This window comes from Phyllostomus discolor, chromosome 3, assembly GCF_004126475.2.
Source record: "Phyllostomus discolor isolate MPI-MPIP mPhyDis1 chromosome 3, mPhyDis1.pri.v3, whole genome shotgun sequence".
In the NCBI taxonomy this organism is placed as follows: domain Eukaryota; kingdom Metazoa; phylum Chordata; class Mammalia; order Chiroptera; family Phyllostomidae; genus Phyllostomus; species Phyllostomus discolor.
In genome coordinates this window covers 195,456,240-195,482,826 of record NC_040905.2, presented here as the reverse complement: position 1 = coordinate 195,482,826, position 26,587 = coordinate 195,456,240, and the positions used below count along the sequence as shown (strand labels likewise).

The 26,587-nt window shown below is 41.4% G+C and overlaps 1 protein-coding gene across 1 annotated transcript in view; it reads left to right on the top strand.

The window, feature by feature from the left end:
- Positions 1-26,587, top strand: part of SVEP1 (sushi, von Willebrand factor type A, EGF and pentraxin domain containing 1) — a 160,777-nt gene continuing 134,190 nt past the window's right edge. The window contains exon 1 of the mRNA XM_028528876.2: positions 1-985. Coding sequence (XP_028384677.1) covers positions 455-985 — 531 coding nt within the window. The 5' untranslated portion in view covers positions 1-454. The remainder of the gene's footprint in view (positions 986-26,587) is intronic.

Genomic DNA, 26,587 nt, shown 5'->3' with positions numbered 1-26,587 from the left:
TTGCTGCGGGAATGTTGACAGCCTGACAGACGCGGGGTTCTGGTGTCGTGGAATCTCCGAGTCTTTGGCTTGATCCCGGGAGAAGGACGAGAGGGGGAGGAGAGAGACAGAGGCAGGAGACAGCAAGAGGAGCGGGAGAGGCAGAGAGAGGGGGGAGAGGAGGGAAGCGGGAGATTTTCTTGACTGCCCCCTTTCCTTCAAACATTTTATAGTCTTCAGAGAGAGAAAGGAGGTGGAGAGAGGGAAGAAAAAAAGACAAGACAGAGACCGGGGCAGAGAGCGCGCGCCGGTCCCTCCCGAGTCCCCGCGCTGCCGGAGGAGTCTGGATCGTGTCCCCCGTGTCAGATAAAAGGGCGCTGAGGCTCCCCGCCGCCACTCGCGCCGCGCGCCGCGCACGCCCCTCCACGAGCCCCGCCGCCGCCTCCTGCGCCCCGGGGCGGCCGTCTCCAGCGCAATGTGGCCGCGCCTGGCCTTTTGTTGCTGGGGTCTGGCGCTTGTTTCGGGGTGGGCAACCTTTCAGCAGACGTCCCCGTCGCGCAATTTCAGCTTCCGCCTCTTCCCCGAGGCCGCCCCGGGGGCCCCGGGGAGGCTGCCCACGCCGCCTGCGCCCAGCGAGGAGGCGCCGGAGAGCAAAGTAGAGCGGCTGGGCCAGGCGTTCCGGCGGCGCGTGCGGCGGCTGCGGGAGCTCAGCGAGCGCCTGGAGCTCGTCTTCCTGGTGGACGAGTCGTCCAGCGTGGGCCAAGCCAACTTCCTCAGCGAGCTCAAGTTCGTTCGCAAGCTGCTGTCTGACTTCCCCGTCGTGCCCACGGCCACACGCGTGGCCATCGTGACCTTCTCGTCCAAGAACAACGTGGTGCCGCGCGTCGACTACATCTCCTCCCGCCGCGCGCACCAGCACAAGTGCGCACTGCTCAGCCGCGAGATCCCGGCCATCACCTACCGCGGCGGCGGCACCTACACCAAGGGCGCGTTCCAGCAAGCTGCGGTAAGGCTCCCGCACCTCCGGATCCCGGCCCTCGCTCTCCTGCTCCCCACCTCCCCGGCCCTTCAGCCCACTACCGCCTGCTCAGTTCTAACCCGGGGTTTCACCTTGGCCAAGCCACAACCCCCGCAAGTCCAGTGTTCCCATGCCCAAAATCAGTCATACCACCTTCCTTTTGTTGTGGGGGTCCCGTGGGATAACGCTCACCTAGATATCAGGCTCCTTAAGGGGTCATCTTTGCGACGGGCCCCCTTAGGAAGGTGCCTTTAAGAGGCTATCATTCACACTTGCAATAACAGACCGTGTCCAACCTGGGACAGGTGAGTGCTGTTATGAAATATCTGTAAAAATAAGCAGTGGAGTGACCTATTTCTCCAATTCTCTTACAAGGTATTTTAGGCTTTCAATATGCCTTTCGTTGCATGCCCTCTGAATCCTTTACAAGATTTTTAGCATCTGAAAGAGGAAGTCAGTTTCCGATGATGGGCTTTTACAAAACTTAACTTCTTCTAATGACAAAAGAATACATATTTGGCTGAAGAAAATTTGGAACACGTAGAAATGTCTGACCCATAACAGTAAGCCCATGTTTGTAGAAATAACGAAAAAGAAGGGAGGAAATGGAAAAAACAACAACCCTATAATCCCATCACCATAAAAAGCCACTGTTTACTTAGTGTTGAACATCTGCCCGGTATGCACATCTGTACGTACTCTTAACCAAACTGGTGTCTTGCTGCAGCCTACAGTTTTCACTTGTCCTATCATGAAATGATCTACATTATGCTCTTGAATATATATCTAATATAGATGATGCATATGCATATTAGTTTCAGACTATTCCATTGAATACCTGTGTCTTCATTTATTTTACCTGTCACCTGGTGGTGTTGGGCATAGGTTTTTTAATTAATTAAGTTGTAATAGATACAAATATTTTTGGAGCCCTTTGATTACTTCTTTAGTAAGAATTTCTATAAAGTTTCTGAATTAAAGGATATGAAGATTTATGAATTTCTTAATATGTACTGTCCATTCTCCCTTGGAAAGCTGTAGCATTTACATTCCCACCAGCAGAATGTCACAGCAGTAAGTTTGCCACATGGTCAGCACTGTAATATGTACTGTTACTTTTAATATCTGCTAAATTTACGATGTGAACAGAGGTTCCATTTTGCAAGTTCAATTTTTTTTTAGTTTTATCGAGGAGGAACATTTTCCAATACATTTACTGGGCATTTGTGTTTTTCCTGCTCCCCAGTTTTGCCCATTTTGCAATGATGGCACCTACTTTTGTTTTTTTGTTTTTCCTTAATGATTTGATACAGTAAGACTGGTAACTCTCCTTTTGTGTATGATGCACAGGTTTTTCCCAGTTCACTGCCTTTCATTTTGGTTCATTGCTGTGTTGTTAGATGGATAATTTGAGTTCTTACATAAGTGAGCCTGTCAGACTTTCTTCTTCAGGTTCCATGTTTCCATATGCTTACAATGGCATTCCCATTGTCCGAGTCAGAGAAGTAATTTTCTATGTAACAGTTTAAGTCATCTGGAACTTATTTTAGTGTATGGTATGACAAAAATGTCTAATTTTATTTTTTTAATAAATAGTTAACCAGTTGCTCAGCACCATTTACCTAAAAACCATTCATCCTTTTCCAATTTAATTGAAGGACACTTTTATCATACGCTAAATACTTATGGGTATTTGATTTCCTCCTGGCTTTCTATTAATTTTTTTATTATCCTGGATAATAGGGTATTCCCATTACCCATCTATTATTAAGCTTTGCAAATATGATTTAATTATTATAACTTTAAAGTACATTTAAATATCTGGTAGTGAAAATTCTCTCACCCTTTTTGATCTATTTTTTAAAAATCAACTCTTATATACTTATTACTTAATGTGATTTTTAATTCATGTTCACGTATTCCAAAGGAAACCTGCTGGAATTTTTATTTCAATATAGAACATGTTGAATTAAGTTGGGGGTTATTTACATTTTATAATACTAGTCTTTCCAAGTCAAAAATATGGTCTGTCTACTTATAACCAGTCATTTTTATACCCTTCAGTAAAGTTATAGATTTCTAGTCATTAAGTCCTGCATATATTTTCCAAATTTAGACCTAAATATAGTCCATTCAGTACTGCCATTATGAATGGCATCTTTTCCAATTCAATTTTAAACAATTATTCTTGTATAGAAACATTGATTATTTTGGACTATGTCTTCTGTGTCTAGATTCTTGTTGAAGCCTCTATTTCATTCTTTTTCTTTTTTCTTTGTAAATAAATGCATTTTATTTTACTGAAGTTTGTCATATATAAAATAATCAGAAATCTTCTGGAAATACACCATAATATTTGGTACCCTTCTTGACATTTTTTCAGTTGTCTAGTTACTGGGTATGTTTTTTGTACATGGACACCAATTGTGTACAAATAATGTTTATCCAAAAAAGGATTGCCCTGTGTATTCTCTTTTGTAACTTGAATTTCTATTCCATCATATTTTCTTTAAAAAAAAGATTTTATTTACTTATTTTTAGAGAGAGGGTAAGGGAGGGAGAAAGAGAAATATCGATATGCAACAGATATATCAATCAGTTACTTCTCCCACACCCCCAACTTAGGGGGTGTGGCCTGCACACCCCCTAAAAGATGCCCTAGGGATCTGGCCTGCAACCCAGGCATGTGTGCCCTGACTGGGAATTGAACCTGCAACCCTTCGGTCTGCAGGCCAGAGCTCAATCCACTGAGCCACACCAGCCATGGTGCAAGTGGTCTTTAAATCTTCATGATACTAACCATCTGCTGATATGTATGAGGCAAATCTTTTTTTCTTGGTGTTTCACTTGCCTTTTAAATTTGTTTATGATAGTGTCTATCACTTTATCAATTTATTGACTCTGACTTTTTTTAACCTTGTGTTGCTTTGGTCTCTTACAAAGTTTGAAAGAATTTTGCCTTTAAGAGATGAAATAACTCCTGAAAGATGCTCTCTTGTTTCTTGAAGTAGTTGCACTGGGCAGGGTTCAGTTTTGCAGACATAGTTCTCTATAGGTTTCCATTCCAAGTGCTCACGAGGTCCCAAGGGCTGGCTGCCTTCCTGATGCCACCGCCCATCCCACCAGAAGAGCCTCTCTTCATCAGGGGGAAATGTGCTATGTATTTTGTTGGCCCAAAAGTCCATTTAGTTTTTTCTGTAAAATAAAGACACATTTTTCATTTTCACCAATAACTTTATTGATTTGGATATTTTGAGTATGTTGGCCATCTGCTGCTATTGGCTTCTAGTGGGCAGAGGCCAGGGGTGCTGCTGAATATCTTCCAATGCATAGCACAGCCCCACAGCGGAGAATTATTTGGCCAAAATATCAATAGTGCCAAGAAACTTCACAAACCACTTTTGACTCATTCAATCAGTCACAGCAGCTTCTCCATGCACGGCACAAATCTTTTTGTGTGTGTTTCAGTTGTATTTTTAGCTTTCTTAAAATAATAAAGCATAATGGGCTAAAAATGTTGCATATCTTCTTCCGTCTTCATTATTAAAATGGCTGGACAAAAATTCACCAATTTTGACAAGTTTTTTTCAATGCACGCTGATGACAGCTGTCACAATACAATCTAACAAAGTTGTTTCGCATTAAATTAAAGACAACTGAGCACCACTAGAGCCATTGCACAGAAAAAACTAAATGACCTTTTTGGCCAACACAGTACTAGCTCCCCTGTTTGGCTTGGCCAGGTTTACGGGGCCTCTGTATTGTTGATCCAAAACAGTTAAGTGGGTAATGAGTTAGGTACGCATTGCTCCCCTCAAGACCTACTCCGTCTTCAGCTTTCTCCTTCCAAATACTACATCCTGTCTTGGAAAGTAGAATTGCCAACAGGGTTCCAGTGCCTTTCTTCAGTTTGAATCCATTTGTAACCTAACAAGCAAAGACTTCTCAAAAGTTTCTGTTCACCGAACTTTCCCTCGATTCTGTTTTTCTTTTCTCATTTTGGCTGGGTTATGAGAAGATGCAGGAGAGGGTCCACTGGACTCAGTTCCTGTCGGACCTGGAAGCCGATGTGTCTTTATTGTAGCTTTTCCAAACCTCAGTTGACCATTCTTTGGAATAATTAAAATACACTTGGAGACAATTAGTAAAAGAGGACCAATGGTTAGAGGAGACATTGGTGGAGGTTGGAATATGGATTTTTCCATAGTGATCAGGCAAGTGTGTTTCATCGCAGAATGGGTTTGAAAGTGGTAAGCTGTATAGTGTGGGTTTGGTTTATCATGAAAGAGAGGCAGCTCATCGGATTCCCACGTGTGTGCAGAGTGGTAACATTGGAACTGAGTGTGGCCTGGCCTTTCTGTGAAATTGACAAGCATAGGGATATTTTTCAGGTCATGGATTACTTTCCCTGGAAAAATTAGCTCTTCACCTCTTTTCCATTTGACACAGAATGCACACCCAACTACACTGAGACACAGACACAGGCAGACAAATACACAAACACATAAAAATACACGCAGACACACACGTGCAGGTACACATTACCTCTCACAATTCAGACATCTCACTTCTCTTAGGGAAAGTCTCAAGATGGAGAATTTCCTTTACTGATGTGAAATTTACTGTTATCTTTCAGCACGTGAGAGGGACCAAACAAGGATAACTGTCTCTTTACTTTTCTTTAAATGTATTGTCAGAATTGTACATCTCAGTGGGGGATATATGTGTGGACACGATGATCACCTGTTATTTGAAGGGATAAACTGTAGTGCAGACCTTTTTCTTTTTAGATATCCTCCGCCTCCCCACACTAAATTCATCCAAGAGTGCAAAGACTGAAGCAGTGAAATCTGTAGTCAGCACAGATGTTTCCAGAGACACAATCAACAGAACGGGGGAAAGACTGAGCTCCTGGAACGAACTCACATGAAACACTTTTACAAAATTAACAGAAAGCTCTTCAGCGTTTCCTCTTCAGGGAATGAGTGTTTTGTAATGTCCTTTCTCCCGGGTGTCTCTCCCACCATGGTGGATAACGTGCCTTTCCTAGACAGCACAGACTAGGGTGGGCCCACTGTGGATGCAAGATTCCACATCTCCTAGGTCTTTTCACGTCAAAATAAACTCAGAGCTCCACGCTTCCACTTCCCTCTGGCTGAATGTCTGTTAAACAAACAAAGCGTGAAGCTTCCTTTGGAAAAAACACTCTGCTTTCTTTATTGTTCTAGAATTCCAGAAACATGATCCTCTCATGGGGAATATGCTGTCCCACCAAGACCTCGTAGCTATAGATGGCCAGAAGACTGGGGAGAGACAGGCAAAGGCTCTTCCTAGCTCCAAGGGAAGAGCATCCTTGGATATGTCCACCCTGGCTTATGTTCACACCTTTATCTGGAGAGCGATCTTTTCTCATAGCCTCATGGGAAAAAAGTATCTGCTTTGACGTTTTTTAACAAAATTTGGAAACGTGTACGATGCCACTAGGCTAAAACCCTGATGAACAAAAGGAGGGCCATTTTGTTTTCACACAATGAGCTGTAATAGCTTCTGTACTAGTCCTTTGGATGGCCCAAATGCTGAGGGGAGAAGGAAAGTTTGGGTTCTCCTTTTCCGTGGGAAAGGATTGAGGGAGCCATACAATCTGCAGTGGATTCAGCTGTTCCCAACTCAGAGCATGGTTTTGCTCTCAAGAATTGCACACTGTGGCAGAAGCTAGGTTCTTTTATGATGCTGAAAAGACCTATATTTTTAAATGTATCTCTGGAAATGTTCTCTTTCGTGCACCTTAAACTTTTAAACAATTCTCACATTGCTTTGGCCTTATGTAGAAAGTTCTTTTGTAATTGCATCAGAACTTCAGACGTGTGAACGATCGAATGAATCATCAGTGCATGAACCAGACCTGGACCTCACGTATATTTCCCAGGCAAATTGATACTAAAATTCACTATTTGAAGAGATGGATGGGGAGAGAGGGGGCACACGAGTGTGCATGCACAAATAATTCTCAAATATTGAATTCAATTTTTTTCTGAGTCTAGCATTTGCATGCATTTAATTTACGATCCCCAGCCTAAAGGACTCTGTGGTATGTGATAAGACTGTGCACCTGCTGCTACTGTTAAAGACACGTACTGCTGGCCAGTCTCTTCTGTTCGGTTGAAATGCACCGTGAGGACATTCAGTCAAAGACTGAGAGGGCGGGCTGCTCTGTCCTACTTCCCTTCTGCGGGCCAAGGATAGGAAAGTCACCCCAGTGGTACAAACGTGCTCAGAGAGGATTTCCCTTGACAGTGGCCATGAAGTAGAATTAGCAAATGTGTTTATTCTTGACCGGATATACCTTTAATTTGTGAATAGATTCGTAAGTTACAAAGCACTTTCATATTATGATTTCACAGAATCATTTTACAGAAAAGGCATAGATTGTAGGAGAGGTTAGGTAGCTGAAGGCTAACCACAGAGCTAAGTAAATGCCAGAGACAGAGTGAACCCAGTCTTCTGTCTTGGGAGCTGGTCTTTCTCCTCCCTCTCCCAATTTTTACTATATTTCTTCCTTGTGTTGAGTATCAGAAGCCAGGGAGAAGTAGGGGATTCCATTTCAAGGGCTGCAAAAGTGTTACCTAAGATATAAAGCCAAATAGCCTAACCCAGATGACAAAAAACCATGGCTTTAGGGCCGTTTCCCATGGGTTCATTTCACTTGGCTCTTAACATATGTATGTATACATTTCACTCATATGTGTGTGTGTGTTCTAAAATATATACATATATTCAATATATTTTTAAATTTTGGGAGACATTTTAACATCAGGAGATAGCGTTTTTTAAAGATCTGAGTTTTAATGTGTGGGGCTTACTCCATAAATTAGAATATGCCGCAGTCCTGGCCACGATTTCTCTCAATTCGTCAGCGTCCCCACCTGGCACCTGGAACTTCATTATGTGGTCCCTGATTGCTGGGTCCATGGTCTAACATGGAGCAATCATTGGCAGAGCCTAAGATGGTATAATTCCTTCTAGTTTGTCTTCTGAGCTTCCTTTTTAGCCCAGTGAATTATCTAGGATTAGGTTTAGCTGGATATAGCAGAAAAATCCAAAGTACCACTGGCCTAAACACAACAAATATTTATTTCTCTCTCACATGAAGTCTCAAGTAGGAAATTCAGAGCTAATATGGCAGCTTCGTGATGTCTTCAGGGACCCAGATTCCTTCCTTCCAGTGCTCTGCCGTGGCATCTTTGGGCCTCCTCATAGTCCAAGGTGGCTGTGGGAGCTCCTCCCTCCCACCTGGGCTTGTTCCACACCCTGGGAAGGAGGAAAGGGCAAGGACAGTTGCATCTCTGTTTAAGGTGACTCTCCAGCAACCCCGCCACACTTCCATGCAGATCTCACTGGGGAAAGCTTGGTCTCATGCCCACCTTTAGTTCCATGGAGCTTTGTTGCTAAGGAGAGCGAGGAGGACGGATGCTGAGGAAGGGAGGCGTGGTCTTTGCCATGCCAGGGTGTTAGGAAGAGCATCTCTCTAACCAAGGAAAGGTCTGGAAACCCCACCCCATTTCTTCCACCAAGAGCACTGGCCTGGGCCAGCTCAGATGGCAGGGTCAGGCCCTTGTGCTAGGTTATACTTGTTAGGTAAAGACTACCAAAGTTCCAGAGCAGTCCACTTAAACTTGGCAATAGAAACCCCCTACGTTAGTTTCCCAGAAGCCAGAAGCTTCCCAATAACATGGCATCCACTCTTAAATACAAGAGTCTGTGGAGAGTGATGGGGCAGAAGGCTCACTACAAAGTAAAATCGGCATCTTACTGTTCATTGAACAAACTCACATGGACATTTCTCAGGAAAACCTGGTTCTTCTCTGGCTTTTCCCGGGTAAGTTGTCAGGTTAAAAGACCTGCAGTAAAAAGGAATTTCCTCTCCTCCATTGTCTCTGCCTCTCCCATAGATTTTGTAAATGCTCTTTTAAAATTATTTCTATTTTTTAAATTTATGTTTTATTGCATTTTTTCCATTACCATTTGTCCCCCTTATACTCCCTTCCCTCCCTGCCCCCTGAATCACCACATTATTGTCCATGTCCATGAGTCCTTTTTCCTTTTTGCTGTGTCCTTCCGCCCACTAAGCTGTTGTAGATTTTTAATCTTCTCAGGCCATACGAAGAATGGCTTTCTGGGGTAGAGTCTGCTTGTATATAGTAACCTGCTGTGGGTTTGGAGGCCACTTGTGGGCAGGAAAGCTCTTTGCAAACCGCCATTGTACATGCATTTTGTTACAGTATTTCCCTCGAAGTGAATGATAGTGGGACAACATGAAATCTGTGATGTGCTAGTAAGTGCATTTGTTATCAATCTTTATGAAAAGATTTGGAGAGAATTTATCTTCTTTGTCATCTTGCATTTCTCAGGAAGTCATTCAAGCAGTTGTTTTATTTGCGTAATGAGTTAAGCAACAGAGATTTTTCAAATTCATAGCACATTTCTTTCATAGCTCGAGTACCTGTGGAAGCTATGAACTTAAGGATAATTACAACACCTGTTGAATTAGTGATAGCCACCTTGTTAGATGCCATTCAAAATTAAGGAAAAATCATTTCCTGTAAGCTTAGTAGAAATATTTTAAAGAAAGTTTTTAGTTGGACTTATTACATGATTGAGTCATTCACTAAGTGAATTTACTCAGTAAATTAGTCATTTTCTAAGTAAGGTTAATGTACTTATTAGTATATTAGTCATTTACCAAGCAAAGTCCAAGTTGGATATTTTTTAAGTTATAAGTTATTGTTAGAGTGTATAAGATGTATTTTGAGGTATATGAGTTCAACTCACTATTTTTTTTAAGATTTTATATACATATTTTTAGAGAGGGAAGGGAGGGAGAAAGAGAGAGAAAAACATCAATGTGCGGTTGCTGGGGGTTATGGCCTGCAACCCAGGCATGTACCCTGGCTGGGAATAGAACCTGTGACACTTTGGTTCACAGCCCACGCTCAATCCACTGAGCTATGCCAGCCAGGGCTTCAACTCACTATTTTAATTCCTGCTCCCAATAACCTTCATTGTGTAATTTCTTTTTTTTTAAGATTTTATTTATTTATTTTTAGATAGGGGAAGGGAGGGAGAAAGAGAGAGAGAGAATCAATGTGTGGTTGCCTCTCACATGGCCCCCACTGGGGATGTGGCCTGCAACCCAGGCATGTGCCCTGACTGGGAATCGAACTTGCGATGCTTTGGTTCGCAGCCTGCGCTCAATCCACTGAGCTACGCCAGCCAGGGCCATTGTGTAATTTCCATCCTACCACACCTGGTTGTAGGATAGACTGGTTGCCAATGCAAAATACAAGTTTCTTTGTTTTTTAACTTCAAAGATGATATTGGTAATGGAGAATGTGGCTTTTATTGCCCAGCTTCCTAATGCTGAATCTCTGCCTAAAGGTGACTTGCCTTCCCAGGAGCAGGCAGCACTGGGCACACCGGACCCTGACTCTGTAGAACTCAGGCTCCTCTGGGCCACCAAGGGCCAAGAGAGGGGCAGAGGGAGAGGCCAAGGGGGTCCCCCTGTACAGGGGAAGAGTGAGAGAAGGAAGTGTAGGGTGGCCAGAGGGTTGGGGGTGGGACCAGAGGCTGACTCCACACAGAAACTAGAGGCAGCAACCACAAATTCCAACCTGAATAAAATAGAAATACACCCTCACTGGAATATATTGTAGTCAAGAAAGTCATCTTTTAAAAACTAACGGCTTAGTACATTGTCCAAATATCATAGTAAATGAGCTGAAACTCTGTGTGTTTACCATCAGCATGTAAAAACTCTATCTATTGAAGTCCAATTTCATAAACTATGTGCAACTCAAACTGGGAAGAACATTTTCAGAACATTAACAGTAGTTTTCTATATATAGTATATTCACCTGCTTAAATGTATCCATTTCTTCTACGTTTGAGGAATTAGTTATAATGAACATGTACTGCTTTCTAGGAGGTGAAATATTACTCTCTCCTTGGGCATCTCAAAGCATAGCCTGAAGTGACTGCTCTTCAAACAGTCCTTTTAGAGCTCAGGTTTTATCTTCAATATCCATGAGGAATTTTGCAGTCTCTTCTACAATACTGCTCTGCTTTAGAAAATAAAACGATGCTTTAGTTCAGTGGTTCCCACCCTTCCAGGCACCAGGGAACAATGTTGTGGAAGACAGTTTTTCCATGGACAGGGGAGCAGGGAGGAGGATGGCTTTACAGCCTGCCACCAGCTGCCCTTAATTGTTACTGGCCACTCACTGATGGGGTTTCGATACAAGTCTGCGAGCAATTGATGTATTATGGTCTCTAGGCAGTCAGACCTCTCTGCTGATGATAGTCCGTGTTTGCAGCTGCTCCCCAGCGCTGGCATCACCGCCTCAGCTCATCAGGCACTAGGTTCTCATAAGGAGCGTGCAGCCTAGATCCCTCGCATGTGCAGTTCATGGTAGGACTTGTGCTCCTATGAGAATCTAATGCCCCCACTGATCTGACAGGGGGCTCAGGTGGTTATGGAAGGGATGGGGAATGGCTGTAAATACAGGTGAAGCTTCGCTATCTCACCAGCCACTCACCTCCTGCCATGCGGTCCAGTTCTAACAGACGGGTACAGGTCTGTGGCCTGGGAGTAGGGGGGCCTGGGTTCAGTTTATTATCAGGAAGTTGAAATGAAACAATTACAGTCTTTTTTTGTTGAATGCCAAGGGCTGTAGTAGCACTGAGTCCTCCGGGAACTGGAGAAGTGTGCTGGGTCGAAAGCACTGACCCTCCAGACTGTGGTACTCACCCCAGCCGTCCCCTCCTCTCTCCTTGTGTCACACTGGATCTTGAGAGTCCAGAGTCACATTTAAAAAAAAAAATGCACACAGGTCATAGCGGTTGTTTCATTGCTTCGCTGAGGAGAGGGGCCTGGACAGCTGGCCGAGATGAGACGCAGAGCGGGGTGCTGGGGCTGCCAGTGGCGGACACAGCTGACTCCACGTCGCCTCGCTGAGAGTCGGGAGAATGTGGCTTCCTCTGGCCTGTCACACAGAGCAGGACTCAGAGCCACTGTGTTGTTCGTCGTCTCTTACCCTCCCTGGTAATCCTCATCCAAGGACATTCTCAGGGAAGAAAGACGTTCTCTAACCCACTACTGTTATCCCATGCAAATGAGATTTTTGCCTCAAGGGACCCATTTCTATAATTAATTCTTCCCTAGTGTTCAAGCTTCATTTTTTTAAAAAAATCTTCACCCGAGGACATTCTTACTGATTTTAGTGAGAGTGGAAGGAGGGAGACAGCGAGGGAAACATCAATATGAGAAAAACATCAATTGACTGCCCTCCGCCACCCCGACCCCATGGCCAAACCTGCAACCCTGGTATGTGCCCTGACTGGGAATCAAACCCACAACCTTCCGTTCTACGAGATGACTCCCAACCAACTGAGCCACACCAGCCAGCACTCCAGCTTCGTAGTTTAGTGTGACCTTTGTCCTCAGCAGTAAAAGGCAGTCCATGCACCTGCTGCTGTTGATGGAGAGGGTGCAGGCCCATTGAGATGTGTTGTTTGGTAGTGTATTTTGATATCAGCATCTCTTTCAGCTTGACCCAGTCATGTTGACTTATACCAGTTGAGTCACATCTGCAAATAAGGCCTCCTTTTAATCCTGTGTTCTAGACTTGACCTGTCCAGGTGACTCTAAACTTGACATTGAAAGAAATTAGGAAATATTTGTTTGTGTTTTTCACAAGTACTGTTTCCAGCCAAGATTTCTCTTTTTTTTTTTGTCACCGTTTCCTTCTAAACATGCACACTTGGCTTTTCATCATTGCTCCTGATGATTCCAGGCAGTTATTGTTGGGATTTCCTAGCAATGAAGATACCACAGTTTAGGCTATTTGTACCTAATGGGTAGTAAAAATATGCACTTTAAATACTTATCTGCAACAAAATATTATATGAGACTTCCTCTGTTGTCTCAGATTTGGCACCTGGACCCAAGGATTAAACTGAGAAGTGCCTAGTAGTGAATATCTTAAAAAGAGCCACCAATTGAGATTCTAATTCCCCTCCAAGGTCATGGATACTGCGCAGAACAGGCCCTACAAAGTCAATCACGGCACTCCCCACCCAGAATCCTCCTCTAGTTTATGTCCCCAGATGTCTGGGGAGCAAGAGACAGAGAGAGAGACAGAGCAGACATTGGGATCTCGGGGAACAGCAGTGCTCAGAGAGGCAAATGCCTCCTGAACCCCAAGGAGTGCGCCCCTCTTCCAGCAGCTACGCCACGGGGATACGAGCTCTCTCCACACTGGCTGGTGGTTACTTGGGTGGAAGCCTTGATTTGCCCCTGCGCCTGTCTAATGGGGACACAGCCAGTCAGAGACAGGGCCGGTGTCTCAGTTTGGGTTCTGCCGGAGGCGGAACCTGCAAACTGAGGATACAAGCACAAATAGCGTATTTGGGAGGTGATCTTTGGCAGTGGGGACATGAGACAAGGAAGGGGACCAACAGCAGAGAAGGTAACGTGTTTAATCCCAGCAGGGAAGATGGTGAACCAATCTAGAATTCAAGCTGTAGAATTGTCACAACTGAGAGGGAACTGGGATTATTCAGAGACCAACTCCCATCAATCACTGTTGAGGCTTGCTTCCTGGAAGGCATTAATTCTGTTCCTCTCACCTCCCCAGACAGTGGACAATGTCCTCTAGGCACCAAAAAAAAATCTGCCAGACAATGGACATAGATGCTGGGATATGAGGGTTGGGGGCATCGACAGTGTCTGCTGTCACAGGCAGAAAGGTGGCCTCAAAGGAACAGTCTCTAGTACCAATGTCTGGCAAAGCAAGGATGCGTGGCTGTTCCATGGGTGCCGGGGGAGCATGGGAAGCAGCAGGGATTCACCACCCACCAGCAGGACAAGCCCAGGAGCCAGAAGTTGTTGGGTGCGCCATTGGACATGGATCTGGGAAAGAAGGCGAATTCTCCAAAGCGCACACATGTGGGTTAGTGTTAGGTAGTTCGTGAACACAGCAAGCACCGATGACTTTTCCCCATTTCCTTTCACTTTTTGCATTTTTGAAATCTCTTTGTCTTATACAAGGTCTGGCATGAATAATGCTTCGTTTTTTTATTACAAAATATTACAAAATCACAGGTATATACTTCTGTAATATAACACTATCACATGACTCAAGCACACCATATGACATTTTAGGTGAAATGTTCTCATTAAAACTGTAAATTATTACACCCATATTATTGCCCTACGAACCACACGTAAGCAGACATTACATCTGCTGGACCCTGTAGTCTCGAGGCATAGGACCCGGAGTCAGAATTTAGCAAGCAGAATCTCCGAAGTCCCAGCAGTGTATTCCTTTCAGGAATTTTGCAGAGTAACCTGTATTCACATCCTTGCTGTTTTCCCAAAGTGTGGGAAAATACTGTAGAGAAATAGTGAATTAGATGAGGAAATTGTAAGGAAATGCAGTACACAGCTCTTCTGTAGCACTTACTGTGTAGGTGGCGTCTGCCTCCCCTCTGCTTCTTGACGACACAGATCGAATCTTGTTCGACTTTCCGTTTGCTACAAGACCTAGAAAACGGGATTCATGATAGCTTTAGAGTTCTTGAAAAGCTCTGTGTTTAATATATTTAGTGTTTTTATTTTAGTTTAGCATTGTACTTCTCTGACTTCTTTTCTCACTAAAACAAGGATGGTCGTGACATCTTCTCAAAGGAATATTCAATGAGTGCTTGACTTCTACAGTGCTAGAGTATAGGAGGGCTGAATGGTGATTCACCCCTTTTCATGGGAGAAATAGAAAGTGTTGAGTAGAATCTCAGGTGTGAATCCTACTTTGCCCCCCAAAGCTGGTAAAGGAAGCCAACCCCACCAACCCCTGGAGAGAACTCTGTTCAGTGAGTTCAGAGGGAGCGTGCAGACATCTGTTTTTAATAACGTCCCCTCTCCGCATCACAGTCAGTGCTGCCCTTTGACCCCTGCCACAATGTTAGCCTCTGAACAGGACAAGTTCAAGTAGCTCTTGTTCTGTTCCTCTGCCCGGGACATTATCACCCCCTTCGTGGCCCAGGTACAGTGGCGTGGTTATTGGTTATAGTCACCATTTTCCCTAATCCCCGGTCCTACCTATCTTGTCAGTCTCCATGAAGATCATGACTTGCTTTAATTCACAGCCAGACTAGAATGTTGAGTGTTATTGTAATTGATTTACACGCTTGACAGACATACTCTAGCAACATATCAAAAGTCCCTCTTGCTAATCCTGAGGAATGAGTAATTACTACTCATTAAGGTATCATGCTAGGCACTTTCCTTATATGAAATCATTAACTCCTCATAATGGAAAAACAGGCTCAGTGAGGTGATTGTTATTATCTCCAAAGTACAGATGAAGAAACTGAGGCACAAAGTACATAAGTAACTGGACCAGAGTTACACTGCTGCTAAGTCAAGGTATAGAATTCAAATCCAGACAGCCTGGGTCAAAGTCTAAATTCTTAACCACCATGAAACACTGCCTCTGTGCTCTATTGTCAGAGATCCAGCAGAGTGAGACCCACAGACACACACTCACCAGTGAAGTTCATTGGAAAGGCACCAGGCAGAGAGGGCGGCCACGAGGGGCACTTGGGTATGTGGATGATCAAGCAGAAGGCCAAGTGGAGCAGACACAGGACTAATTCATTTGGAGACTGCCGTTTGAATGGACACTCTCTAAAGCACCTGATAATCCCCAGTGATCACCCTTCCCTCACCCCAGTCAGTCTGGGGGATTAGCTCTCAGAGGCCATTTACACTGTATAGTTACCTGGGCTAGCATCACCCACCTCGTGTTCCTTAGCAGATGTATCCACCGATCATTGCAGGTCCCAGCCACCAAAGCGGTAGGAGATCTTATCTCCTAAATACTTGGCAACACATCTATCTGCCTCTGTCCTCTCATTGATCTGGTTTCTGAATTCTTAGATTCGTCTAATCCCAGGTCAGTACTCAACCTCACACCCTTTATTAAAATAAAAATGTGACTCAAGCAAAATCAGTTTTTCCAGTCCTGAGTACATCTAGTCCGTATCTCAAAATATCAGACAGTGTAAACTTAAGTTTATAAATTTATATGCCAAACCTCAGTACAAAATTTAGTCTTCCACCCTTATTCAGTATATCCTTATATGGGATATTCATTGTTCCCCCACATCCAAATATTCCTCTTTTTTTCCATACGCCATCCCATTTCACAAAAGAAAAAAATCTTTATGAGTATTTTAGTAGTTTCTTCAGGTTAAACAAATTTTTAGCGATCAGCTCTGTGGTCATCAATGCTTAGAAGAATATTTCTTCAAGTATGTGAAGTAATGAACGAGATTTATTTCATATCCGACACATATTTAAGAAACACTGTCATTATTGTAAATGCAAGTATAATCAAATTGTAAGAATTGGTTAATCCACCAGAGACTATATTATATTCAGCAGAGTTTTATAAGTCAGTACCTTTGAGTGATAATATATGTAAATATTATAGAGTCATGGATTGATAATTTAAGCATATACATGTAATACATATTAGAATCTGTGCACACTCAACCATTAATCATTTGAAGGTTTAAAAGACATGAAATGCAAAATTTTTCGCTCTATAGTGGTAATTGATGTGGTCATTCATATAATCTAAAATACAAAATAAAAACAAGATAAACTCTAAATTTCATCTCTTTGGAATGCTAACAAATGTCACAGTTAAATGTGTTTTTAGATAAACTTACAATAGCTGTATCAAATAAAATACATGATAAGTTCACGATCTTAAAATCTCCCCTCAATCCTCATACATACATGAGTACATTTGATTTGAAATGTATCTGGCTTTTTAAACAGTTTTAAGAGTTCTGTTGTTGCTGAAGCCCAAATATTTGCAATGTAATGATTAGATTCTCTGTGTCTTTCATATATTCTAAATATATTCTAAAATTCCATTTTCTTCATAGTTACTCTTAAAATACCTGGCAAAAAGAAACAAGTTCTTTTTTAACACCTTTGAATCATAAATACAGTAAATGTTTTTGTACTTGCAGTCTCCAAGTCCCCATACCATGCTTCCTGGCATTTGGCACTTTTTTAGAAGGACAATTTGACATGATACATTTCAAAAACAATTTTCCTTCTGGGTGAGTCTAGGCATAGCATTAAATTCTTACTTTTCTTTCCGCTCTTAGTCCATTTCAGTCAACAACCGCTGTCACTGAGAACAATGCCCATTCTCTTCCTAAGTCACGCCCACCCATGAGGGTTGTCCCTTTCTGTTTGCACTGAAGCGGCAATGCAGAGACCGAGTGGATTGTTTATATTCCTTCTGCTGGGAATCTGGACTGGAACACAAGACCTCTGAGAGGGTAGACTGTGTGGGGTTTTGTTGGGGGGGTTGCCCATAGGTAGGGCATTTAGAGTTACAACTGCACAGAGAACCAGAGAAGTGTCATCAATGTTAGGAGTGAATGAACACGAGCGGGCAGAGGTTGAGAGAAGGAGACGGATGGAAGGCTGGAGGGGGTGGCCACCGTGTTCCTGCGGCTTGGTTGTTCCTGTTCCAGTCCTTTGTGAAGCCCGGTTCTTCTTTCTGCCTTTTGGAGAGATATTTCTATGTGCTTCCAAAATGTCCCCCACTTTGGTTAAAGTAATTAAGTGGATATCTAATCCTTGTTGACAACTAAGTATGGTTAAACCATTTTTATAATATTTATCTTGAAACCAATTACCTTTAATTCAAGGGTAACCATTAAAAGTCTTACTAGCTTCCATCTGCAAGTGTTTGTCTAAAGATAATTTCTCATTCTTATTGTGGAAATACTATATCCATAAATAGTTTTAGATAAAACAAGAAAATACAATCACAGTTGCAGTTTTTGTCTCTTATTCTTTTTTGTGTATGTGTGATCGCATATATAGTTTTATATGTAAATATATAATAAAAGCACTTCATGTAATTTTTATTTTTAAAACTGAGTAGTGAAATTTTTCATGCACTAAAATTCTAAAATTACCTTTAAGTATGTCTTATCATGTAGATGCCACGATTGAATTTTTGAATCTCCTGTCGTTGGTCAGTTGTTACTGAAAAACTTTGCATCTAAAACAGTTATCCTTGTGCATAATGCATTCTCAACACCCCTCAACATTTCCTTTGTTCCGATTCTCTTTCATCTGAAATATGAGTAATTTTTTATTACGCCTATTTCTGTTTCTTGCCTCGTTATGTTACCTAGACTCCCCACCTAGAGGTCATGGGGCATTCTTACCTTGTTCTTGAATTTAGTGAGAATGCTTCACACATGATGTTGCCTGCTGGTTTATGGTAGCTCTCTTCGTCATATTACGTGCCTCTCTATTCTTTGCCTACATCATTTATACAATCATAAACTGGTGTCCAAATATCATGTGAGATTGTCTTCCTTTTTCCTTTGACCTCTTGATGTGAGGCACATAAATACATTCTCACCTTTGACTCTTTGGACAAACTACCGCTTGGTCATCTTGTGTAGCCATTAAACATGTCAACTGAAATCATTTTATAAATTTACTCATAACAGTATTAATAGTGACGTTAGCATCTTATATTAAGTTAGCAATTGGTTTAATAGTGATATGTTAGGCCTCTTTAATTTTCATTTGGATTCTGATGACTCGACTTTTCGCTGTCCAGATTTTCCCTGTTCCTTGTGTGTTTATAGAATGGGTGATGGAATTTGGCACTATTAGAAATCCGTTCGGTCTTTTGCGTGCTCGTTCTGTTGATTTTTGTAGTCTGGATTCAGTCTGCAGCTCTGCAACTCCTGTGCGCACCATTTCACAATTTGATGTACTGTCCCTATGGGTCCATTTCAAAATGATTTGTGTCCGTGTTTAATAACTAAAGCATGTACGTGGGTGGAAGAACTCTGTGAGTATAAATCTGAGATTAAGCTCTTTCTTGACCCACTGGTTGTTCTGTGATTTGGCTAGACTGTGAGAAATAGCCTAAATGTTAATGGAGCCAACATATTTTTCATTCTAGAATTTCAGTCTATGAAGCCTGAGTACATAGTTAAAATAAATGAGACGTACTAAATATGATTGATTTGATATCACAGTATAAAGAAGGCTTAGGTATGGCAGAGTACTCTTCCCAGTTATAGTTTTGTCATTGTTTTATTTTTTGTTTTTAGCGAGTGTTTCCATCATACCATCAAATAGAAGAACTAAAAGTCCCTAGCATAGCACATCAATACAGATTTGGTGAAACAAGTTTAAATATAATATTTATAAGGGCTTTCATAAGAACACTGTTGGGACTGGAATTTATTAGTTTATTCTGCATGTTGGACTTATAGCCAGTGAAGATTAAGGCAATAGTTTATTCTTTCATCACTATTTCATAGTTATTTTTCAGTCATCGATGGAATAAAAATATAAGGGTCAGTCCTTGCTGTCCAACTTGGGATATAGCCAAATATATGTGCATCAATTATAGTTATGATGGGGTTAGTATAATTCAATGTAGTGGGGGGGGTAATGGACAAAGATTAATGTTTTCTGCACAGCAGAAGAATTTAGGATAGCTTCAGAGGGGAGATGAACTTTGATCTGGATTTTTAAGAACTGGAAAAAAGAAGGGCAGATATGTGGGGAGATGAACAAGAGTTGTTAAGCATGTCCAGGCAGCCTCCCTGGGTTCTGACCTAGTTTGTGGCAACATGGTAAAAACACCAAGAAGGTCAGAATCATCAGTACATATGGGACCCCCGTTATGGTGCCTCCCTCAGGAAAATGGTGAAGGAAGTTCAAATTAGCCCGCACGCCAAGTACCCTTGCTGCTTCTGTGGCGAAACCAAGATGGAGAGACGAGCTGTGGGGAGCTGGCCCGTGGGTCCTGAGCGAAAGCAGTCACTCGTGGGGCCTGGGCCCACAACACCACTCTGCCATCACAAGACAGAGGAATTGAGAGACCAGTAGAAGCTCCATAGTTTGACACAATGCTAGCCTATAATAAGTGGGTTGATTTATGTAACAGAGTTACTTTGGTATGTTAATTTTCTTAATTAGATGTTCCCTGATTGGCTTTGCATTGATCATTGCTTTCTCAAAAGAAGTCTTTGGTGGGGGCGGGGGGAGTTCCAGGCCGGGCAAACATCAGGTAAGCATGGCACATTCCAACATCCCCGAACAGACTCAGGTGTAGTGAGAATGTAGCACAAGAAGTAGGCGGGGAAGTAGGGAGGGGACTAGAGTGTGATGAGGGGTGCCGTTGGAAGTATTATTTAGGACAGTCCTTCAACGTGTAAAAAAATATTAGACTTTATTTTGTAAATGGAGAGAAAATCATGGAAGTTTTTTTAACATGATCGGATCTGTATTTCAGAAAGGTAACTTTGACAGCAGGTCATACAATGTGTTTGAACGAAGAGCAGCTTCTTTGGCTAGAGATGTTTAAAACATCTCTTGTTTCCAGTAATCTAGGCGGAAATACCTGAACAAAGGCTGGGGGCAGTAAGATTATGAGGGAGGGAGGTCATTCCGAGGTGAAGTGTCTGGAAGGGTTACTAAAGGTGAAAGGTCAGCGAGAAGACATTACAGATTACCCGCAGACTGCAGACTTGTAAAATCTGTGTTGTAGGGATAGATTATGTGGCCGTATTTGATGTCTTGAAAATAGGAGGAGAGGATACCTTGAGTTCGAGAGGCCTATGGCACGTTCAGGCAGAGTGTCCACTGGACCACGGGAACTACATGTCGGGTTTTAAGAGTGTAACTTGGCATACATTTGGGTGTCATTAGTCTACAGGTGAGATTCAAATTTCTGAGTTAACATCATTCCCCAGGGGAAGAAAAGAGGCAGGGAGAAAGAAAATTTGGAAATGATATAAAACTACAAACCAAAAGTAAATAAAAGCCCTTAAATATCCTCCTAGGAGATTGTCAACATTTTTTAAAGACTTTATTTATTTATTTATCTATCTATCTATCTATCTATTTATTTTTAGAGAGAGTGGAAGGGAGAAAGAAAGAGAGGGAGAGAAACATCAATGGGATGCCTCTCAGCCAGAAACTCGGGCATGTGCCCTGACTGAGAATTGAACCAGTGATCCTTTGGTTCACAGGCCTGTGTTCAATCTACTGAGCCACACCAGCCAGGGCAGACTGTCAACATTTTGATGTATATATTATCAGTCATACTTAGACATATATGCACACACATGCAGAACATTCATACATAATATGTACACTAATGTGATAAAGTTGTGTTTGGTATCTACTTTTAAATTTTAATATTATTCAACAATATCACTCTAGTGGTATTAAACAATTGCCCTCTAATTTATTTAACTAGTAACCTATCATTGGAATTTTATATTATTTCCATTTTTCACTATTGGAAATTATTCTGGCATCCTTCTGGTGATTTTTTTGCATGTATTCATGGTAGTTTCCTTAAGATATCCTTAGATGTAGAATTTAAGTTTAAATAATGTGAAATTTGTAAGGCTTGTGTCACTTTGTCAGGCTGTGCTCTAAATATCAGGAGTTGCAACAGAAACATCTGTTTCACCGGATATTTTACAATGAAAATTTTTAAAAGATCTTTGGTCATTTAAGAAGTGGAAGAATAGTATTGCTATTATTTAACCTACATTATTTTGGTCATTAGTGAAGTTAAATGATATTTACACTTTTGGACAACAGTAGAATTTTGGGGATTTTCCTTTTGTTTGATCAAAAGACCTATATTTCTGTTATCTTCCTTTTTCTTTTCTCTTAGAGATATGTAAAAGTTTTCTATATTTTAAAAAACTCAATCTTTTATTTGATAATCATAATGTGTATATTTTCTCATTTGTTGTTTGTTTCTATTTCTGATTTATTTTTTGAAAAGGAGCAGAAGTTTGAAGAAGTGCAATGCTTACTATGGTTTTGTGCCTTATTGCCTTGGCTGGAAATGTCAAAGATTTAAAAAAAATAGTGAAAATACCTGTGATGACTGATTGATTTCTTCCCTAGTTGGGAAATATTTTCACGATTGAGCATAATTTACATTGTCCTTTGAGATAGATAATCTAGTGTAATATTACTAGCGAGGTATCTTTTTATTTCTAATTTTTTCATTCAAAAGGCAAAACTAAGTTTTAGTCAACTCCTTTTTAGCATCATGGATTCTTATGTTCTTTTCCTTGGGACAGTTACTGTGTTATATTACAGCAAAAGACTAATTTTAATTTATTTTTGCATGTGAGGAATAAGCCTTATTCAACAAAGGAGAAAGATTCTTTGAATATTTTTTGAATTCAGTTCGGAAGTATTTATTTAGAATTGTGCTTCTGTGTTTATAAGTGAGATTAGTGTGCAGCTTTCTACACTGAAACTTGTACTAAGCTTGATCAGTTTGAATTTCTGGCATTTTATCTCACCACTAGCAATATGGATTTCTGAGTCTTCCACTGTATTTTGTGTTTTCTTGCATTATTTTCTTAGCAGAGCTTCCTCCTCCTGCACATACTCATTTCCATCTTAGCCTGTTCTCCTTCTATGGCTTTTAGTTCCTTCCATAGAGACTGTGATTTTTTTAAATCCTCGTTATGCAAGCAGCATTCAATTGTGTTTGTTTTCTTCATATTTCTGTATTAAATTATGTATTCTTCTAAATTTTCAGGCTGATTTTGCAGTTCTTGAGTTTACACAATATTTTAATAGGCCTGCCCTAGACTTGGGCTTTTTCCTCCGGGGATGAGGGTATCCCTGTCTTAACCCACACTGTCCAATACTGTAGCCGCTAGCCCAATGTGGCTACTTACATTTAAGTAAATTAAAATGAAATAAAATTGCCCTGGCAAGGTGGCCAAAAATGACAAATGCCAGGAACAAAAATCGCAGCAGATTGGGAAAATGCTCCCAAGAACAACAGTTTTGAAGCTGGTTTTTTACACTAGAATCAAAGGAGGAGAGGTAAGGAGGGTTACATGAAATCTTTTGGTGGTAGATTAAGGGAGTGGGAGAAAGAAAAGGGGGCAAATCTCTAAAACTGGATAAAAAGCAAAACAGAAGCCCTGGCTGGCGTAGCTCAGTGGATCGAGCGTGGGCTGCGAACCAAAGTGTCGCAGGTTCGATTCCCAGTCAGAGTATATGCCTGGGTTGCAGGCCATGACCCCCAGCAACCGCACATTGATGTTTCTCTCTCTCTCTCTCTCTCTCTCTCTCCTCCCCCCTTCCCTCTCTAAAAATAAATAAATAAATGAATAAAATCTTTTTTAAAAAATTACTCTTATTATAAAAAAAGAAAGAAAATGAAAAAAGTATGGAACATATGAAGTCCAGAAAATGAGGGACCAGCAGATGCGCACATAATTTCTTTTCCCAGAAATACTATTCAAAAATATTCAACAGTAAACATTCCTTAAACTGGAGAATATCTGATTATTCATGTTAAAAATCGTCACTAAATAACAGACAAAGCCTGGTGAAGTTTTAGAATTTGAAGGATGAGAGGAGTGTTCTGTGTAGCTTAGAGTGCGTCTTGTTTATAGTTAATGTTTCCTAACGGAGAAAAACAAATGTGGAGAACAAGTTGTAACACTGACATAATTTACTAGCTTTCTGCTCCCTGGAGGAGAATGCCTCTGATACATGCACCATAGGTAACAGTGCATGAAGTCCAATTCCTTCAAAGATGACTTATGAGGTTCTCTATCTTGAGTGTCTATCCTCACTCAAGCGGCTGCAGTGGTTGGTCACGGCTGAGATTGGGTTGCAGTTGGAATGACATCGCCAGGTAGTTAATTAATAGAACCCAAGGGCAAATATTGTCCCCAAGTCAGATTTGTTGTGACCGCTCCTTTTTTTTTCCCCAAGACCATTTTTTCAAAATAGTTCTCTCGTGGCCTGACTTTTGGGGGAGGGGGGGACCTCGGTCTTGTGTAATGGTGATGGATCTCGGGTGTTAGAACAAGTTACACAACCCTGCATTTTTATCATTCTAATGACTATTGCTGGACAAGGGGAGCTTACTTCCCTGCCAGATATTTATACAAGCCACTCAGAGGCTTGATACAATGCAGATGGCGATAACCTTTTACCATACAAAGTGCATGTTCAGTTTTTCCTTGGCAGCAAAGTTTGTGCCTCGTGCGATATCCTGGACCCAAAATTTCTATTTCCTAAATGCCTTCCAAAGGAGAGCAGATGATGTAAAATATTTCTGGAATACTAAAAAGGAATCAAGGGCTAGGCCTCTGCCAGGTTCCACAGAAATAACCACAGGTCTATTCACTTGTGAGATCTGCGGGATGAAACATATTTTTCTTGAGTTACATTTTTATTCAAGTGCAGTGAAGCACCAGGATGGGGCGGGGGCGAGTGATTTTCCGTGAACTGTCCGCTCCTCCTCCATCTCTAAAGTGCATTCCGAACCCAGATCTTGTGAAACTCTGTGCTTGGGCTACTGGTCCTGCTGCTATTGTTCTTTTAGGCTTAATACCTTTCCTTGCCGACGGGTATAATGGTTCCTGTAAATATTCACCCATTCCCCACAAGAAGAGAAGAAAAACAGGATCACAGCTTCAAGTGTTGTTTCTGTAAGGAGGAGTACAGCAAGGGGTCTCCGCCAAATCCTAACCTGGATGTTGAGAAGTATTATTGACAATGGGCTAAGATTAATAGTACAAAATAGGATTTGTTTATGTCAGAAGGACAATAAAGACACAAAAAGGAAACCATCTTTTTTGTATACAGCTGTACAAAGTACTTGCATTGTATACATGCACACACACAGGTATTTCATAAATTCCTACTGCTCACTTGAATAACTCTCCACAGCATGTCCTAGAGTTTATCCACTCCACTGATTCATTGATTAATTCATTGAATAAATATTTATGAGCACATACTCTGGGCCAGGCACTATCAAGACTATCATTCTGAAAATGAAAAAACAAGGTACTTTTCTTCCTCTTTCTCCTTTCCATCAACATTCTCACTTTTTGAGCATCTTGTGTACATTAACTGCCATGGGTTTGTAGGAGAGTAGTAAGAATGAGCAAAAGCTTAGGGGAGTGTGCATGGAAGTTGGGTTGTGATTTCAGAGTGCAACCACTCAGATAAAAGAGTTTATCACTTAGTCAAGAGCAAGGACGTTATAAACACAACTCAGCACGTCTTGGAGTGCTAGAAGTAGGAGTTACCCTTTGAATACTGACACCCAATTTTAGAGACAAAGAAATGTATAGCTAGCTCATGTCATCCATAACAGATCATGGGATTGTTCCCCAGAGGTTGTACTGAATGAAAGAAAAACGTGTGTGTGTGTGTGTGTGTGTGTGTGTGTGTGTGGTCCAGTCCATTACAATTGATAGGGCTTTTTGCCTGGGATATGTACTAACTGAAAGGGTGTTTGTATATGTGTGTATCATACTTTATACATTTCAGTCATTATTTTTATTAATACTCAAATTACCCTCTATTTGAGCTTCTTCAGCTGGTTTCTGATTCTCTTTGCCATGCCCTTGGCAATCTTCACTAGTTTATAGTAGTAGTAGGTTTTTGAGAAGGAGTGGGGTGAAGCATCTGATCATCTCTTCTCAAATTTCTGGCTTCCCAGATGTTCTCTAGAGTCGTGTTTAATTTAATTGCCTCTAAATTCAGGTTCAAAGGTTTTATCTTTAGCTTGCAAACACTAAAAAACTTGGTAAGGATTATTGGATTATAATCTAATGATTATGTATTTATAAAGAATGTTGTATATAAATATGAATTGTATACTCTAAGAGAATATGGATCTTATGGTTGAATATGCCCATAAAGTGAATTAAGGCATTTATTTGTTAAAATCATATCATCTCCTTTTAACTTTAACAAAACATAGGAAGTAATTGTAGCTTCTCTTGAGTACTGTCTGAATGTAGGGTTCTTACTGCCTAATAAACACCGAATGCCTTCTAAAAACTTGCTATAAAATATACTGTGACACTCCTTTACCTTTCTTATCCAATCGTTATGGAAAGCAACAACATGCCATTTCGTTACAATGCCAGATTCACCGCTGAATTATCTGTGCCTGTCCAGTTTGATGCGACAAGATATCAATGGCAGTAAATAGATGCCTTTTAAAAAAGGTTTTATTTTTTCTCTTATCTATAAAGAAGAACAGCAAAAACATTTATAAAGCTCACTTTTCCTAAAACAATACAGTCCTAGTGTCAGGCTAGTAAATCAGCATTTTCTCATGAAAACAGGCCATCGCCACCAACAGCTGATTCTGTGCGGATACTGGGTGGTCCCAGTAGACAAGAATGAAGTATTGAATCAATTCTACAATCCCGGACAAACCATGGAAAAACAATATAGAAAGCAAGTTGGTCGTTATTAACTCTGGAAAAGACATTCCCTTAAATTTTCCTCCAGTTAGGCTTTTAGTGTGTGGTCATGAGGTGCAGGGTGCAGGGTGGAGAGCAAGAGAGAGCAGGAGAGAGAGAGAGAGAGGGAGGGAGAGAGAGGTATGCATGCTTGAAAGCGATACCCTGGAGTCAGATTTGGTTCATGTT